Below are 18151 nucleotides of genomic sequence, written 5' to 3'. Positions count from 1 at the left end.
AACCTATGTTAAAATTTTTCTCGCCTCTTTATGTCAATTTATTTTCGCACCTGTAACATTTCTTACTTTTGTTAGCTACATTTCCAGGTATTATTAAAGCTGTTGAATGTATTTTTAGTGAGTTCTGTATAGTCTGCAGTCTTTGCTCCACTTTGCCCTCGGAACTGGACCATGTCTTGTCCTTTCTAGTTTTAAGGATCCTCCTGTTTGTTCTGTAAAATAAAGAAAATTCTGTGCTTCACTTTCTTTATTGCTATTTAAATGGTAAAAGTATACAAGCAAACGGCCACCAAAATGCAGCTTGCTAAGACCTTACCCCCCCCCCCCCCCCCCCCAACGAAAAAAAACAACATTACCATATTTTCTGGGATATAGTCCACACTCAGCGCCTAATCCAAATGTAAAAATCATCCAAGGTCAGCTCATGTACCAGGGCTAGCACATTAAAAGTATTGTACCCAGCACCCCTTCACAAATCCCTGCTGTATTAGCTTACGAAGAAGCTTGTATCGTACATAAAACAACATGAATATACTTTGTTAGTCATAAAATCCCATGTCTTGTCACAGTGGACAATCTAGAAAAAAATTTATATAGTCTGCACTGGCTAACTTTTCAACTTTTAGGCATGTATAGTATATGCACTATAACCCAGAATATATGGCACACACCAGAATTTGCACACAGTTGTATGAAGAATATTGGAGAAAACACTAAACATGAGGTAGAAAATGTTAAAAACGTAGAAAAAAAAAGGTTAAAACATAGGAAAAATACTTAACATAAGCTTATGTCAATTACTTTCTTTCCTAGACATCACAAAAAAAAAAGAAGAAAAAAAAGCTTTTAGCCATTGTTTGGAGCTCCTGGCATGTATTCTTTTAGCAGCTTCAAAAACGCTACTCGCAAGTCTAGGACCCGTGAGGGGTCCACTTGCCGCATTGGGTCAGCCAGTGACAGCAGGAAGTATTCATGCGAGTCTATCCCTTGGAATCTTTTTAGTCTAGCATTAATGTCTTCAAGTTCTTCCGCGACTGCATCCTGCACTTTTTTTTTGGGGGGTGGGGGTTTGCTTTGCGCACCACAAAAGCTCGCTGCTCTTTTTCGTGGGTTGGGAGCAGTGCTGGGGCTCGCTGGCACCTCGACACATTCTGAAGAGGTCCCATTGGCAGCACTGGAGGTGCACGCAGGGCTGTCTGCGCACTGCACGTCCTCTACGAGCACCGCGTCCACACATCCTCTTGGATCCGGTGCTTCGTAGAGGTCGGCAATGCGCTCCAGCAGGTCCTCTGCACAGTCTTGTTGTGTGCCTCGCCCTTCGTCCACCACGGGCACCACCATATTTCCAGAGGTCCTGCAGAAAAGTATTCCAGGGAATGTTTTTTGTACTGGGTTGCTGAGTATATGTAACTACCCTTGTTTCAGCAGCATTCCTTAAAAATGCGCATGGGAGGCCTCGATATATCTCTGTATGCCGCCTCTAGGCAGAACTCCAGAAATGTAAAATACACGTACTGGCGATGGGCGACGGTGTCCTTGAGGAACAGCATCTGCTCAAAGTACGGCAGCGTGACATCGGGTATGGTGTCTTCTGCACCAGCACCGCTCTTCTGCTGCTTTGCCAGCTCGGCCACGTACCGAGTGAATCGATCCCTCAACGATTTCCAACGTCTTTGCACAAGAATGAGGCTCACTGAGGGAAATCAAGAGTTCATAAAGTAAGGTAGGACATAGTTACTCATATCACAAGTTATGTATAGCAGTATGCAGAAAATTGATTCTAGAAAGAAAGAAACAAATTTTAAATGCAACTCCACCCTTTTTTTTTTCTCGAAACTTTAAACAGGCTTGGTTTCCACTTGTGCTTTGTATCAAACTTTTTTTCCCCCTACATATTTTACTTTTCCACTTTCTTAAGCAAGATAAAAATTTACAAAATACCACCAGTTAAAACGGCAGCTGCCAAACGCGCATTTGTTCTACACTGTAGGCTGTTCCACATACAGACAAGGATTTCATGCAGGGACGCGTAGTGAGGAAGTTACAATTAAAATAATTCAATGCTCAACAAAATGTCAGGGCGTAGCTTTCGACAATACTTGCGCGAGAGCTCAGCATGATATCAGGCGCGGGCTTTCCGCGTTTGCGAAAGTGGTGTCGCCGGGACTGCTACGCAACGAAACAATTCCCATCCCCGGCCCACCCCGCGAACTCGGGTTGCGCGAGGCACAGGCATGATGGCTTCATAAAATGCTTTCCGAGTGGGAGTGCTCGTGCAAACCATGACACCAAATAACCCAAGCGCCCGTGTCTCTTCGAAAGCAAGACAGTTATTTACACGCTTTACAATACACTGAATAGACCAAGGATGAAAGCATACATACCGTCCGTTGGGTCTCCCGGCAGCATGAGCTCTGCGATCTCCACCCACAGCAGTTTTTTTTTGTTCGTATCTTTATAGTCTTTTGACTTAACCTGCCAAAGGCACGGCCTCGCGAATACTTCCCGTATTAGCCTTTCGTTGCAGATCGCAGGAGCCATTACAGTAGCAGGTGAACAAAAACAACAAACCAGCGAGGCCTACTCTCCGGTGCACCTCGACTCAGTTCGGCGCCTCGGCTGTTCGAAGCTACTTCCGGCTGTCAACTCGCGAGCTGATTGGTCGGCGCCGCGTCGAACGCTTCCGGATACGCAGCGTCAAAATACGTCGAGGCGTCGAGATCTATCCTGGTCAGATCTCCGAATACGTTCGTATTTACGCCGACCGAGGAAGCGCTCGTCCCGACGCCCGCTGTACGTCGGGATTACGCCCGCCAAAACGCCCGTAAATACGTCGCAAATACGCCCTATGTGGTTCGGGCTTAAGGACGGACGGGGAGGTTCATCGGCGTAATTGCCTCCGCCGATAGTTTTCGGGATTTGTAACCCAATTTTAAAGGTAAAAGGGACAAGCAGGCTTATAAAATGTACGGAAGCACGTTAATATCGGCCTAACTCAACGTCTTGTACACCGGGTAAACGAAGTCCGGCTCCTCGAAGAGCTTGCGGCACACAACGCCAAACCAGGAAATCGGTGCTGGGAAGCGACCAGATGCGAGATCGCGGAGCGGGGTACTCGCGCTGACGTCACGGTACACCTCACCCAATCAGGGCGCGGCGACCGCAGCGACGCTTGTGTTCGCTCTCGGGGCTAATACCTGATAACCTCTATTTCTTTTGGATCCTTTTCAAGGGAGTATATTTTCCACTTCGGGGCACTTTTCTTGTTTCTGGCACTTACTACTGCAGGAACTGTTTCACACTCACTTTCTTCTTTGCTTTCACAGCACTCATTTGATGTTAATGTGGAAGGGAATTGGCCGGATTCCACTCTTCGTTCCTACGTAAAATATGCTGGCGTCCAATACCTGCCACAAAAAGGGTACTTAAGATTCCAAAAATGACTAAGAGTGTGTAAACATATATGATGCCAGCATTTCTTTTTTTTATTTCCAATGAGCAACATTATATTATGCCAAAACTCTCCCTAAATGCACACTGCATTTCACAGCGCGCTAAACTCTGCCGGAAAAATCGGCGCCTGCACGCAAAGGGGCGTCGTTTCCTCAGCAGTGTATTTTACCTTGTGAAATTTTAAGGCGCTCCTTTCTTTTGCAGCTAGAACATTCTTAAAAATACTAAAAATGCGTTCGCCACGGACGACCGAGTCTTCCGCTGGCAAACGCTGTCGTTTGCGTACGATACGCCTTGAAATTTTCACCCCATGGTCGATCAGGCGCCGATTTTTCCGGTTGCTTTCCCATACCTTGAGCCACCCAGAAACACCGCGCGCCCCCGTAAATAAAAAAAAAGAAAAAAAAAAAGAATGGAACGGCATTGAGTGTTTTGTTTACTTACCGACTATGTGCGTGGACCGCGCCACGTTGCGCTGCCTGATGCACCCGCGTTTTGGAACTAATTCAGTTGACAGTTCCCTCCGAAGATGAAGCCACTGAAGCCACGGCGGTAATCGTACTGGTAGGCTGTTCCCTTTCGAACGGGCGGAAGAAGACTACGAAGAATTCGGCAGCGAACGGGCGGAAACTCGATTACGTACAGCTTCATTAGTCGACGCTTTGTTTTCTCGATTGCGTTCGCGGCGTTCACCGTGGACTCGCGCACTCGGCCGTAGCCGAACCAGCCGAACGGCCGAACCAGCTGGACGGCTGCCGGCGCGCGTACCGACAGCGTCGCCATAGCAACCACGCCGCGAGTGTGGTTGCCAGACAGAATTCACACGATTTTTTTTTTCTCGTCACTCACGTTGAGTTACTAGAAGTTAGGCGCGTATCATTATAATACATTATGCTGTAAGAAGTTATTAAGGGATATGTGTACCTACCTAAGACAAGTGCAGAAAAAATATTATTGAAAAATAAAATTGGCGTAATCTTTTCATATCTTGATTAAGACTAGCGTGGTCACTGGGCTAACCGATGCGCAAAATAGGAGGGCATATATACCGCTCGGGGCAGTTGTCAGTTTGTATAAGTAGGTTGTATGTACTGTTTGTTGTGTGTGTTATTGATCAGTGCTTGTATGCGCGTGTGTATGTACAGTGTTGTATGTATGTCGATGTCGTGAGTGAATGTAACCGCGCGGTGGGCAGCAAAAAACTGCTGTTTTCTTTTTTCAAATGTTTATCACTTTTTGTTTTCGTCGCTAGATGGGGGTTGTCGCCGCCCAATTTGAAAAGTGTGGCGGTTGGTGATCTATAACTATTAGAGGGCTGGATGCCATTAGTCCATCCGTCGTGTTGATCGCTCCGAGTTATTCGGTTCCGCTGGCAGCTGTGTCAGCTGTGTCGCCGTGTTATGCTGCCTGATTGCAACAAAAGGAGGTTAGGCGGCTTCCCCAGCGCGTGTTCTAGGTGCTGAATGCCGCTGTTCACGCACAAACGTTCATGAGTGGATAACGCACGTAACAGAGGTGAGCACAGGCAATAGTTAATCGAGAGCCGCACGGAGCGCGAGTGCGATACCTCCTAGCCGCTGTCGACAGAGGGTGTCGGAGCGATTCGTTGTCAACTTGTCCACGGCAAGTGGGCGTTTTGTTCAATAAAGCCAGCCTGTCAGTGTTTTGTAAAGCTATCCCTTCTTTATAAGCGCTTCTGATGCGATGAAAATGCGACCGGCATTGAGCAGGCCGAGCGAGACTTCGGCGACAGTCTCGGCTGTTCAGTCTCCAGCGGTTTCGGCCTTACTCGTATTATTTGCGGTGTTGGCGCTTGGACATAGAGATGTTTGGAAAGTTTTTTGCGCCTACAGATGACACCAAACGAGCGTGCGAGCCGTATGCTCTTGCTCCGGCGAGAAGCCGCGTACGGCTCGCCAGGCTCGTATCGCCTGTCGCATACTGGCCGCCATATTGTTTTTAGGGTGTTAGCAGTTAACACGATTTTCACCACCTCCGGCGGCTAACACCCTTACACGAATAAAGGCGTTAGCCAGAGGACGAGCCATTTACACGAATAAGGGTGTAAAAATTTTAAGTGTGTATGGAGGAGACTCCAGGCGGGCAACTTCCCGAACAAGGTGCTGGCCAGACACGTGGATCCGGACAGGTACGAAGACGACAGCTGCCCCTGGTGCGGCTCCCGAGCGACACTCTACCACTCCACGTGGGAATGTACGAATAACGACGAGCTTCCCAAGCTCCAAGACGAAGAAAAAGGCCAAGCCGGCTGGGAGAGGCTGCTGCGGAGCAGGGACCCCGGAGAGCAGCTTAGGCTGCTCGAAAGGGCCAAACTTGCTGGCCAGCTTCTAGGGATCCTGGAATGAGGAACCCTCCCCGCTAAGGCTCCACTTCCGTCATCATCAGCATCATCCCTCATGTTCCAATAAACGTTTTCCTCCTCCTCCTCCCTTCCTGAAACCGCCGCTATAGAGCAGGGCAAACGCTGGCCGGCGGTGGCCAAGGAATACCAAGGGCACCGCCCCCAGACCCGCGGAGGCATATTTTTAACGCGCAGGCCGTACACATTAGAGCAACGGCGCTCACGCCGGATTGGATGGTTCGTGGAGCGGTTGCAACGCGAGTTTCCGAAGCGGTAGCGTGTACCTTAGTGGTAAGATATCTGCCTCATACGTAGGGGACCCCGGTTCGATTCACGGCGTGGGCTTACTTCTTCTTTTATCTTTTCTCGAACATTTTGTTGTGTCGAGGCATTTGGCGATATTTACGACATTTCTTTTTCGTAATTAACACTAAAAAAAAAAAGTAAAAAAAAAAAAAAAAAAAAAAAAAAACGAATGCTGTGGACGAAACTTCGCTGAACTAAATGGTATGGCACTCTATTTACGGAAGTTCATGGGACACAGCGGGGCTTGGGTTGCCGGCTGGACGCCGCCAAGCGGCGTGTAAAAGGGGTGGGAGGTGGGTGGGGGCTAAGTGGGTTAATAGTATTGTAATTAGTAGCCGCATACTGCCGCCGCGAAGCGGCGTGAACGCAGGCGGTGTTACTAAAGCCCCTGTATACGGAAAAGTAGCGGCATCATTTGAATAGTGCCGCCTGCTATCCTGGAGTGATCCAGGCGGCGCTACCGTTGACGCGCGAGCGCGAAAGAGCAAAATATAACAGTAAGAGTGTGCATGAGGCACAAGGAGGGAGAAGGAATTCGTATGCTGTCAGAGTGCAGTGCATGCTATATGAGCTCATGACGCCAATCAAATAACGCCGACTGTGTAACGTCACGGCTTTCATAGTCTTTCTTTGAGCACATTCTTCGAGGCTGGTAGACCGTGACAGTGCGTTTTTGAGCCTGTGTGTATGTATTTTGCGTGTCTTTCAGCCTTTGACTGTGCTCCGACTCAAGTATACAAGGCCGTCTGATACCTTGGAGCGATTCAGGCGGCGCTACAATCGACGCGTGGGTCTAAAAGAGCAAAACACAAAAATAAAAGGTGTGCGCGTCAGAGGAGGAGGGTTAAGGTGTCGCTACCTTTCTTGATCAGGGACATTAGGTGTTACACGCGCCGTCCGAATCCGAAATTTAAGTTCCCGCGCGTTGCCAAGCAGCCAATACGGCGTGAGCGTCGTTGCTAGGGGGTCAATCGTCTGCGCCATAAAAATTAGTGATGGACCGAATCTGCCGAAGTTCAGATTCCGCAAAGTTCGGCCGGCACCATGCCGAAATCTTGAAGAAAACTTTGGCAAAGATTCAGCAAAAATTCGGCAAATGTCTGCGCACGCGCGCGAACGCGACGGGGCCATGGATTGCAAGTGGACGCCGTGCGGTCATGCGATTACCATCGCACAGCTTAGTAGAACCAGCGGTCACGAGACGAAAACGCGAGGCTTTTGAACATCGCAAAGCCTGACGTTTTCGTCGCGGGATGCGCGTGCCGTGGAGAAATCCCCGGGATTTCTCCCTCGTGTGAATACCCCTTTATCCTCTCCGGCACGCGCGCATCACGAGACGAAAACGCGAGGCTTTTGCACATCGCAAAGCCTGACATTTTCGTCGCGGGAGGAGAATGCTGCAAACCTCAGACGAGAACGGACGTCTTCTCCGGGCTCCGCGAACCCCGGAGAACTGAACCTGATCCTGGTGTAAACTGTAGAGACCGGCGACCGTCGAGGCCAGAGAGGAACGAACACACACACGCGCCTGGTCCGGGTGGAACGAAACAAGTAACTTCGTCTGCCTCTTTACTCTCTCATATATATACAACCTAATAGTAGCGACTCCTACCACAACATCCCCCATTCTCAGAAACATCACTCGTGGATGAACACATCAGGACATACTACCTCACTACAAGTTCAGTCTCTTTGGAGCTACTACTCGACGGCCAGATCTCGTGCGTCGAGGAGTGTGGATCCACACATTCGCTGGTGCCTGACTTGCATCAGCTCTCGGACTTGCCCTTGGCTCTGCGGGAGCTTCCTCGGCAGAAGGCTGCGGAGAGGGAGTTGTAACCAGGCTTCGTTGTTCAGAAGCTGGAGGCCATTGGCTCCATCGGCCGCAGGAACCGGCAGAACCGGAGCTGGCAGGCCGGGAACAGGCTCCGTAGGTTGGCTCCCGAAAGGAACCAGGTGTCGCCGATTTCTCTGCAATACACCCCGCAGAGTTTCGACGACATAAGAGCGTGGGCGTTGCGCTCGGCTAAGCACTTGAGCAGGGCACTGTGCGTCGGTCACCCACACATCTTCGCCAGGTGAAAGTTCCCTGAGCTCGCGCACTCCATGACGACGGTCGAAGTCGGAAGCTTGGCGTCGCTTCGCCGCGCTGTCCCGCTCCAGAAAGACCTGTGACTTCGGCCATGCCGGCTGGAGTTTCTCGGCAGCCTTGGGTACTTGAGTCCGGAGCTGTCGACCCATCAGCAGCTGAGCAGGGCTAAAACCCAAGACGCCAGGAGTATCTCTATAGACGAGAAGTGACAAGAACGGATCGTCGCCTTTAACCAAAAGGTCCTTCACTGTCCGGACTGTACGCTCCGCTTCTCCGTTTGACTGCGGAAATCCAGGACTGCTAGTGACGTGCTTAAATCCGTAGTCTTCCGCGAATCTGGCGAAGTCGTGGGAGGCAAACTGTGGTCCGTTGTCACTTCGAAGTACCTCAGGGATCCCGAAACGCGCCATGACATTTTTACTGCAGAAATCACGGCTTGACTTGACGTGGTTCGCAGTGTCATTACTTCAGGATATCGTGAGTGATAGTCCACCATCAGTAGAAAATCTTGGCCGTTTATGTGGAATAAATCGACTCCCACCTGTTGCCAAGGTAGCTCTGTTGGAGGCGACGTCATGAGAGGTTCAGCCCGCTGTACCCTCGTCGATGCGCAGCGCTCGCATTTCTCGACCATGGTTTTGATTTGATCGCCGATACTGGGCCACCACACCGAGTCTCGAGCCCGTGCCTTGCATCGGTTGACTCCTTGGTGTCCCTCGTGAATGGCCTGCAGGACCTCAGGTCGCAGCAATGCAGGAATAACGAGGCGTCCTCCTTTGAGAAGCACACCGTCACAAACGGTTAGTTCCCCGCGGTAGTTCCAGTACTTCATTAGGTGACACGGAACCTTGGTCCTCTGAGGCCAACCTTGGTCACAGAACTTTGCCAGTGCTGTGCACTCGCCATCTGTTGACTGTTGTCGACGGACCACCTCGAGGCTGACGGGCGCACCTTCTTGGATTGCATGAACCACGCTCTGGACGTACAGCTCTAGGCTGTCGCAGGTTGATGGAGCTGTTCGGCTCAACGGCGCTCGGGACAGGGTGTCGGCCGTTGCCAGGAGCTTCCCAGGAACGTATAAAATCTGGTACTGATACCGCATCAACTTTATCCTCAGTCGCTGAACTCGTGGAGGAAGAAGGTCTACGTCCATGTCGCCAAGCAACGCAGTCAAGGGCTGGTGATCGGTTTCCACTGTAAACCGCAGTCCCCGGACGTACTCATCGAAGCGACACACGGCCCATGTGACTGCCAAAGTCACCTTTTCGGTCTGGCTGTACCTCTGCTCGGTCGCACTAAGTGACCGTGAAGCAAAAGCCACCGCCCGACGCTCGCCAGACGGTTGATCCTGGAGCAGGACTGCACCAAGACCGAAAGAGCTGGAGTCAGCAGACACTATGGTCGGGTGCTCCGGATTGTAACAAGCCATACAAATGTCTGAAGAGAGCATAGTCTTCAACTTGAGGAAGGCAGCCTGCTGGTTTGGTCCCCAGACCCACGCACTCTTCTTGCTCAGCAATTCTCGAATAGGTGCCGTGACGGCAGACAGATGTGGCAAAAACCTACCTACGTGGTTGACCATGCCTAGCAGTCTACGGACACCTCCGACGTCGACCGGTGGCTCCATGTGCTGTACAGCCTCCACCCTCTCAGGGTCTGGCATAATGCCATTCTGGCTGACGACCACGCCAAGGAACTTTACACTGGTGACGCCAAACTTGCACTTGGACCTGTTCAGAGTTAGACCTGCTTTCTTTAAGCGGTCGAGAACCTCTGTGAGACGCTTGTCGTGTTCCACAACATCTCGGCCAAAAACGAGAATATCATCAATCATATTGACAACTCCATCTTGGCCCTCCAGAATGTACGACATCTGGCGTTGAAAATATTCCGGCGCAGAGGTAATCCCGAAAGGCAACCGACAAAAGCAGAGCCGTCCGAACGGGGTAGTGAACGTTGTAAGTTCCTGGGACTCATTTGACAGCTTCACTTGGTGAAAACTTGACGTGGCGTCAAGCTTGGAGAAGACTCGCGCCTCGCCCAGAAGTCCAAGCACTTGATCCACTGTCGGCAGGATGTGACGTTCACGAAGCACTGCCCGGTTCAGTCGAGTCAGGTCCACGCATATGCGGTAGCTTCCCGAAGCTTTCGGCACCACTACCATGCCTGCGCACCACGGTGTCGGTTTGGTTACTCTTCGGATTACCCCTTGGGCCTCCATCTTGTCTAGTTCAGACTTTACGACATCGCGTAGTGGGATGGGGACCCTTCGCGGAACGTGCAGCGAGTACGGTACCACGTTCTGCTGAAGACGAATTGTGTACTGCTCTCGAAGTTCTCCGAGTCCCTGAAAGAGCTGTGTTGACAAAGTCCCGTCGAGCTCAGTAGGACTGTTTTCGGCAGAAGACTCCGGAAGGTGATCCACAAACTTGACCACGCCCAACGCCTGAATTGCCGGAAATCCCAACAAGAGAACAACTTGCGAACGCACAACGTAGAGCTTCTGCTTGACGCGCTTGGTTTTCCATTCCAAGGCCGCCACGAACGTTCCTAGCACGTCCAACGGTTGACCGGCGGGTCCTGTCAACTCCCCTTCTGGGGGCTCCAGGCGAGCTGGTATCCCCGAAAACGTACTGGGGACGACGGTGACCTCCGCTCCGCTATCAACCTTGAAGCTCAGCAGTACGTCGTTGACCTTCACGTCTACAAACTTTGCTCTAGCCTTGGACGGACAACGGACGGCACCAAGCCCCAGCGAAGCCAACTTATTCTTGGCGAGGCAGACAGCTGCGAAGTGGCCCTTCTTGTGGCACTTGTTGCATTGCGCACGGTTAGCAGGGCACTCTGAGCGCGGATGCGGAGAACGTCCGCAAAAGCCGCATGAAGATGCCCTCGCTGCGTCACCGCTTGCTTGCTTCGGCCTTGGCAGGCGGTTCTTCGCAACTTTTGCTCCGTCAATGTTTAACGCTTTCGCTTCTGCTGAAGCTGCCATGGCTGTAGATGCCAACGAGTCCCGCAGCTTCCGTTCCCTCTCTGCGTCCTCGTATTGGCGAACGTGAATGAGCGCTTCGTCCAACGTAAGCTTCGTGTTTCGCCACAGCCTGTCCGACAGCTTTGTGTCTCGCAAGCCCACCACAAAACGGTCGCGAATGAGCCGCTCCTCGACTTCTCGCGACGGGTAGTTACATTTTTTTGCCATGTTGCTGAGCGTCGTAAAAAAGGAGTCAGCTGACTCACCCGCTTGCTGCAACCGTCTGTGGAAGCGTGCGCTCTCGTAGAGCTCATTCACTGGGTGAACGAAGTACGCGTTGAACTTCTCAGCGATGAGATCGTAGTTGTCGAAGTCTGAATCGTCGACGTGTAACGAAGTCAGAACGTCCCGCGCTTGCGGCCCCATGGAGTATAGTAGGGTCCGAACACGGACTTTGTCGCTGGCGGCGTAGAGTCCTGACGCGTACACGTAGTCATCAAACTGCTGATGCCACTGTTTCCATTTTCCGGGGTTGCTAAAGTCAAACTGGGGCGGTGCTCGTAGATTGAGCGCACCGACTGGCAACGCTCCCGGACCGGCGGCGGCGCCCTCCCTTTCGGCCATGGCGGTCTCCTCCGAGGCTGGTGCTGGCGCTTGAAAAGAGAAAAGGCGCTAGCCGCCCACTTCTGACACCATGTAGAGACCGGCGACCGTCGAGGCCAGAGAGGGACGAACACACACACGCGCCTGGTCCGGGTGGAACGAAACAAGTAACTTCGTCTGCCTCTTTACTCTCTCATATATATACAACCTAATAGTAGCGACTCCTACCACAACATAAACATCGCTTCCCTCCGTCGGCCCGCCGCTGCACGTCCGCCGAGAGATCGGCTCGCTCGATCTCTCTGCTTTTGCTTCGAGACTTTATCGCCTATGTCCCGCCGACCACGCTAGGGCCAGGCTTAGCCGCTATTCCTAGAATCGACTCCGAAGTGATGGAAGTCGTCGTCGAAGTCGACGAGATCCCCGCCGAGGACTTTCACAGCGAGGAATGGACTGAAATCCTGCGCAAGAAACGAACCCTGTCCCTCAAGAGTACCGTAAACACCGGAAACCCCAACACGGCGCCGGAGATCATCCCACCGATTCCCCGAAAAAGCCGGCCGCTGCGTCGAGCCCCACCGATGGAGCGCCTGCCGGAGACCGACATCGAAATCGTGCTACGACCGAGAGGGGGCCTCGACCTAGGTTCAGTACCGCAGGCAACCATCGCCAATATTATATCTAAATCCGCACCAGTCCCCCTAAGTACCCAAGACCAAGTTCGTATTAACCAAAATTCCAAATACATCATGATCAGTACCCCCGACCACATGCGAGCCCGCAAATTCGCATGCATAAAATTCTTTGTGCTCAACAAAGTGCAGTATGAAATCTCCACGCATGTCTCGACCCCTGCCAACACGGTGATGGGAATCATTTTCAAAATTCCCGAAGAGGATACCACCGAAGAAATAACCCAAACGTGGTGGACTTCAACCCGGACCTGCCCACCCTGTCGGTCAAGCGGCTCGGCAGCACGGACGCCGCTCAAATATTATTCGACGGACACAATGTACCTTTCTGGATCAGGTACGGCTACACCACGTACCGCTGCACGCCGTTCCGGCACAAGACCGAGGCCTGCACGCAATGCTGGCAGCGGGGTCACCGACCGGACGTGTGCCCGCACCCGACCACCAGATGTCCCAGATGCGGAATCGCCAACCCCATTAAGGTGCAACCCCACTGTGCATGACGTTTTGGTACTTTTCCGACGGCTTATAACTTTTTTTCTATGTATCTTACAATTATAAAGTTAGTGTCAAATTAAAGAGCAGTGTTTCAACAATGCTTTAATGTCTTGATATCACGATTATGTTTAGTTGTTAGTTAATTATTTGGTTTTTAATAGACCACAGTCTCTAATACTGAACAAAATATTTCTCGAGATATAACGTCCCATCGTCCACGATATTTTACGTGAGCGTTCGGTTAGATGTAATAAAATAAAAAAGTAAGCAACGAATTGTACAGATAATGTATATTTTAAAATAAAAAATAAAGTTTAAAATTGTAATGTTTTATGGCGCTATAAAAATGGAATCACGTCAACTAATCAAAATAACGAGACATTAAATTATGAAGCATCCTTCGATATTACATTTTCCAGAACTTCCATATCGATATATTATACGTTAAGAATGTTATAAGACCTCAAACTTTTCTCATTCAGTTACGGCGAATTGTAGTTTCTTAATATAAAGTACAGATGGCGACACGTGTTCAAGAACAGCTTGATGTGCATATGCCGCCGTGTGCCGCTTGGAACGCCACGTGAAAGACAGAAAAAGCGCCAGTTGGCAGGGTGTCAGATGCCTGGAAGCCCGCAGTGAGCGAGCCAGAGATGTGAGAACAACAAGCGCGAGGCTGCGGGTGCACCACAGCTACTTTTGCACGCGTTCTACTGTTCGTCGGTACACATGCCCGACGCGATCCAAATGAAATGGGCGCCATGAAATGCATTCTGCCATTTCAGATTCCGCCACGTATGCGAAAACATTTTAATGACGAAAGTAATCCCTGGAGAAGGGGAACAAGAGGGACAAAGGACAAACATCAATCTCCAAACACAGCTAGGTGACTGGTGAGCGACCGAAAAAATCCGCCTGGTCGGTCGCTCAGCAGTCACCTAGTTGTGTTTGGAGATTTATGTTTGTCCTTTGTCCCTCTTGTTCCCCTTCTCCAGGGATTACTTTCGTCATTCTTGTCCAGCTCGCTTGCACCTTTGCATTTAATTGCATTATAATTATAACATTTTAATGTTTTTATCACTTGCATAAATCATTTACGATATCAAACTATGCTTGTCGGAATGGTTAGACTGTATTTTGTTTCAAAAACCACCTCGGTGGCTCATAAGTGGCAAGGACATTAAAACGTCTCAGTTCCTCTCAGCCAAACCGCTGGCCTATGAATCTATATTTGTCGGGTTTAAATATCGGCCGAGGTGCCCGCAGTCCGACGGAGGGCAATTTGAGATTTCGGTTGCACGTCAAAAGATCTACGGTTAGTCAAAATAAACCCGCAATATTTTTTTTTTATATGGGCGTGTTAATTGCTTTTTGTTGGATTGGCTTGTGAAACCCTAAGATCTGAATATTTGCTTTGCTTTACCTTAGTTTGGAGCGCAACCAACGCTACGGGCTGATGAAGCCACTGAAGCAGCGCCAAGAGCGCGAAGTTAAGCTGTTCGTTCTCTTTCTGTGCCTATGCGGTCGGGCTAAACTAGACCCACTAAATAAGCTACGCCTCATACAGATATAGATGCTTAAAATGATGGTTGTCAGTTATCTAAAGCTTTATCTGAAATCAGAAGAAACGCTTTTCCGTCCTCCACAAATGTTTAAACAGTTGGCGGCAAATCAAAGCAGTATTACGTGAGCTTCCTGACACCGAAACTATTGCTGAGGTAGTCGCACTTTTGAATCACGACGACCGGCAGTTGCATTTGATTTGTTACTAACCACCAACATGGCGGCGCCCAAAACAATATCGGGGGAAAAATTGCCGATACTCTAAGTGTAGCTCATTTGGTCTAGCTCACAGGATAAATCAAGTGCGGTGGGGGATCGTTGGCCGAGTGTGTTGTAGCACCGCAGATCAGAGCACGTGGAGAAATGCTTGAGTGCGAGCTCCGTTCAAAGCACGGAGCTCCCGCTGCAGAGCGTGTAGGGACTAAATCCCCTCGATGTATTTGCGTTGGTCTTTCAAATAACCTCGAAGGTGCCAGTGCACGAGGCCCGTGTCTCGACCGGCCCTTGGACAGAAATGGGGACGCAGCACTAATACATTCGAGTTGCCCATGTGGCACGCGTGCCACACGGGCAACTCGAATGTCATTTACAACGAATGACATTCATGTGATCAACGAATCGGCTCGCGATCTGTCGCGCGTGGAACGCCCCTCGCTCGGAGTGTCGCGCGCTGATTGTCCGATCCTTCAAATGTCATTCGTTGTAAATGGAATTCGAGTTGCCCGTGTGGCACGGGCACCGTGGGCACGGGTATATAATGACTGGCCCTTGAAAGCAAATAGCGGCGGAGCGCCCGCTCGTGGCACGTGTCCTGCGCGTTTTCACAATGATGGTTGGCGGTACTTGTAAAAAACGCCTTCATAAGGGGCTTTAGCAGGGACCCTGGGTTCAGTCGCCCATCTGCATCCTACCGTCGTGCGATCGTGTATCACATATACTGCGTAATGCACGTTAAAGACCCCGAGCTAACAGTTGCACTGCACTTTTTATAACCTTCATCGGGAAACAATGTCGTCCTACGAAATTGCTGCTCTCTAAAAAACTAACGACTAATTTTGAATGCGCCGTTACATCGCATTTTAATGTGTGTTCGCGTTCTTTTTTTTTTTTTGTCTACATCTTTGATTATGTGGCTCTTACTTATAATGAAACAGACTATAGTTGTCAGACTTCTGGAAAAATATTATATAACTAAGAAAATGGCACGTAAAAGTAAAAGTAAAAAAAAAAAAGAAAAACGCATTGGCGCATTTAATAAAAATAATTTAAATAATAGAATTGATTTTAATTGTGTTTTGAAAGGTTTGAGCGCCCCAAACGCTATAAAAGCGAGCTCGGTGCTTTGGATGGTGCGCTTGTTCACCGGAAGTGTAGTTCAGGACAGTATGCTCGCCCTTGTATGTTCCGCTTCACTCGCAGGATAAAACCAAATACTTTATTGGTAATGTATTTAGTGAAACAAAGCTTGCCTTCTGTATAAGTGCAATGCCCTCATTTTTCGCGTGATTACACGCTTGTTTATCATTATTGTCTTTGTTCCTCACAGCAATTCAGTTCGTGCTCTTTTGTGTGCTACATGAATTATTAGAGACCAAGGTAACCCAAGAACATTCTTTTTCGCGGATTCAAAAAAAAAAAAAAAATTACGCAACTTGTTACGTGTGTCACAAGCAATAGAAAATATTCTAAGCTTCGCATATGACCGCTTACCTGACTAAATATTGTTGTTTGTCAAGAACAATTGCGATCGTATGAAATCACGTGGGAAAAACTCGTTTTAAGCACGTGACCGTTGGCGTGCAGTAAATACTCATAATCGGCGCCGAGATGATTGGTGGCCGTCAGCAGGTGGAGTTTTTCTACCAACCCAGAGTTAGAATGTTTCCTTCTTTCTGTTGTAAGCAATCAGGAGACAACTTACACCAAATCTGAGGGTAATAAATTACTATGAGCATTCAAACACAATGGCCTGAGCAGTATACACCAACTCATGTTTACAAACAAATCGGAGCGCCCCTAGCGGACGCCACCGGAGCCGCGCATGCGCGGTGGATGGTGGGCAAGAAGCCCGCCGTCGCCCATAAACAAACCATTGAATTGCGTTGTTGTTGGCGTCGGTGGGAGTCCCCGTGCTCTTTTTCGCGTTGGAATTGTTGATTCTACGTCCTCCTAACAATGTCTGACTACTTGAGCGGCTTCAGCAAAACTATCGAGGCAAAACTCTGCGTGAATAATGTGACGTGCGGCGATTCATTTCACGTGGACGCCGCAGAATGGGCGCTAAAGCCTGACTCCCACGATGAGATTCTGCTCGCTATTTTCAGTCGCGACGTCGCTCGGACTGCAAAAGCGTGGGCCGTAGCTGAGATGGTGGACATCGATACTGAAAACCGCAAGTAGAATCGGGTATTACAAGTCGGTGATGGCCACTGGTAACAATGATCAACAACTTCTTGTATCTGTTTGCACTTAGCCGACTTACCCCAACCAACCTTCAAAAGTGTTTTGAGGCCTGCACTTAGTTCTTATCGCAATTACCGGGTCAACGTTTGGTTTACGAGCCGCTGTCGTTTGAACGAGCTGACGACAAAAAGCAACCAAGTTTGAAAGAGCAGACGACAGTTCGAACGCACGCGCAATGGAGTACGGGCAAGAAGCACCGCGTCCCGCGTCAACAAACCATTCGAATGTCAAGTTGTCGGCGTCTGTGTGAGTCTGCATACTCTTTTTCGCGTTGGAGTTGTCGATTCTACGTCCTCATCGCAATGTCTTACCACTTGAATCGCCTGAGCGAAATTATCAAGGCTCGTTACGCCGCTAAACTTTCCGTAAATAATTTGACGTGCGGCTATTCATTCGTATGAACGCTGCAGAATGGACGCCAAAACCATGATGAGATTCTTGTAGCTATTTTCGGTCGCGACGTCGCTCGTGCTGCAGAAGTGTAAAAGGTAGCGGCGATGATCGACGTCGATACTGAAAATCGGAAGCGGGAACAGACCAAGCGTAACAAGTCGGTGATGGCCACCGGTACCAATAATTAACATCTTGTATCTACTGTTTACACCGAGCTTACTTAAGCCTTTTGAGGCCTGCAATTACTTCTTATTGCAATCACCGGGTCAAAGTTTGGTCTACGGGCCGCTTTTGTTTGAACGAGCAGACGACAAAAAGCAGACAACTTTGAAAGAGCAGACGAAAGTTCGAACGATCAGGCCGCCGTGTGAATTTGAAGACGCACTGAACCCGTGGGTGGTCCAGACAACTCGGGGGTTTTCTCTCGTTCATGTTGGAACGAAGCAATACATCTGGCGACCACAAATTGTGGCCCGCACACGCAATCGTAGTTCGACAGCGCCTGGTTTGCCCTTTTCACGGCTACTATCCACGTTCTCGGACGAACGGAGGGTGCAAAAACATATGAAAACTGATCTTCAAACCTTTCCAGACTCTCTTGGTAAAGCCAGTAAAGCCCCCATCGCAGCATTTTGACGAGAAGGCAGGTTTTTTTGTCTCGCTTCTTCCAAAGGAACACAGGAATGCATGTCTGGCACGGCGACTTCTGCCCACCGCCCCAGACCGGAAGTGCGTCCGGCGCGCCACCACCGCGG

The 18151-nt window shown here is 49.9% G+C and overlaps 1 protein-coding gene across 2 annotated transcripts; it reads right to left on the bottom strand.

Moving 5' to 3' along the window:
- Positions 1–14: 14 nt before the first annotated feature.
- LOC115314535 lies at positions 15–3078 on the bottom strand. 2 transcript variants are annotated; one of them, XM_029973685.4, is made up of 4 exons: positions 2385–3078; positions 1516–1693; positions 1083–1354; positions 15–212 (listed from the first exon to the last, which is right to left on the bottom strand). In XM_029973685.4, the coding sequence occupies exons 1-4, from the start codon at positions 2539–2541 to the stop codon at positions 115–117; spliced, it is 705 nt and encodes a 234-aa protein (XP_029829545.1). In that variant the 5' UTR covers positions 2542–3078; the 3' UTR covers positions 15–114. The 2 variants fall into 2 exon arrangements, with proteins under 2 accessions (XP_029829545.1, XP_029829544.1); XM_029973684.4 differs by lacking the exon at positions 15–212 and having other exon boundaries at positions 569–1354; positions 2385–2861.
- Positions 3079–18151: the final 15073 nt, after the last annotated feature.

Source organism: Ixodes scapularis, unplaced genomic scaffold (assembly GCF_016920785.2).
Source record: "Ixodes scapularis isolate PalLabHiFi unplaced genomic scaffold, ASM1692078v2 PGA_scaffold3__209_contigs__length_174095766, whole genome shotgun sequence".
Lineage (NCBI taxonomy): Eukaryota > Metazoa > Arthropoda > Arachnida > Ixodida > Ixodidae > Ixodes > Ixodes scapularis.
Note: the sequence above shows the minus strand (reverse complement) of the source record. Positions and strands in the feature narration are given on the sequence as shown.

What these genes read in the sequence shown, in the direction of transcription:
- LOC115314535 (XM_029973684.4), bottom strand. Translation starts at nt 2,541, where the DNA reads ATGGCTCCTGCGATCTGCAACGAAAGGCTAATACGGGAAGTATTCGCG. An exon ending in GCCGGGAGACCCAACGGACG is followed by an intron (nt 1,694 to 2,384) that starts GTATGTATGCTT and finishes GATTTCCCTCAG; the next exon opens with TGAGCCTCATTCTTGTGCAA. An exon ending in GACACCGTCGCCCATCGCCA is followed by an intron (nt 1,355 to 1,515) that starts GTACGTGTATTT and finishes ACTTTTCTGCAG; the next exon opens with GACCTCTGGAAATATGGTGG.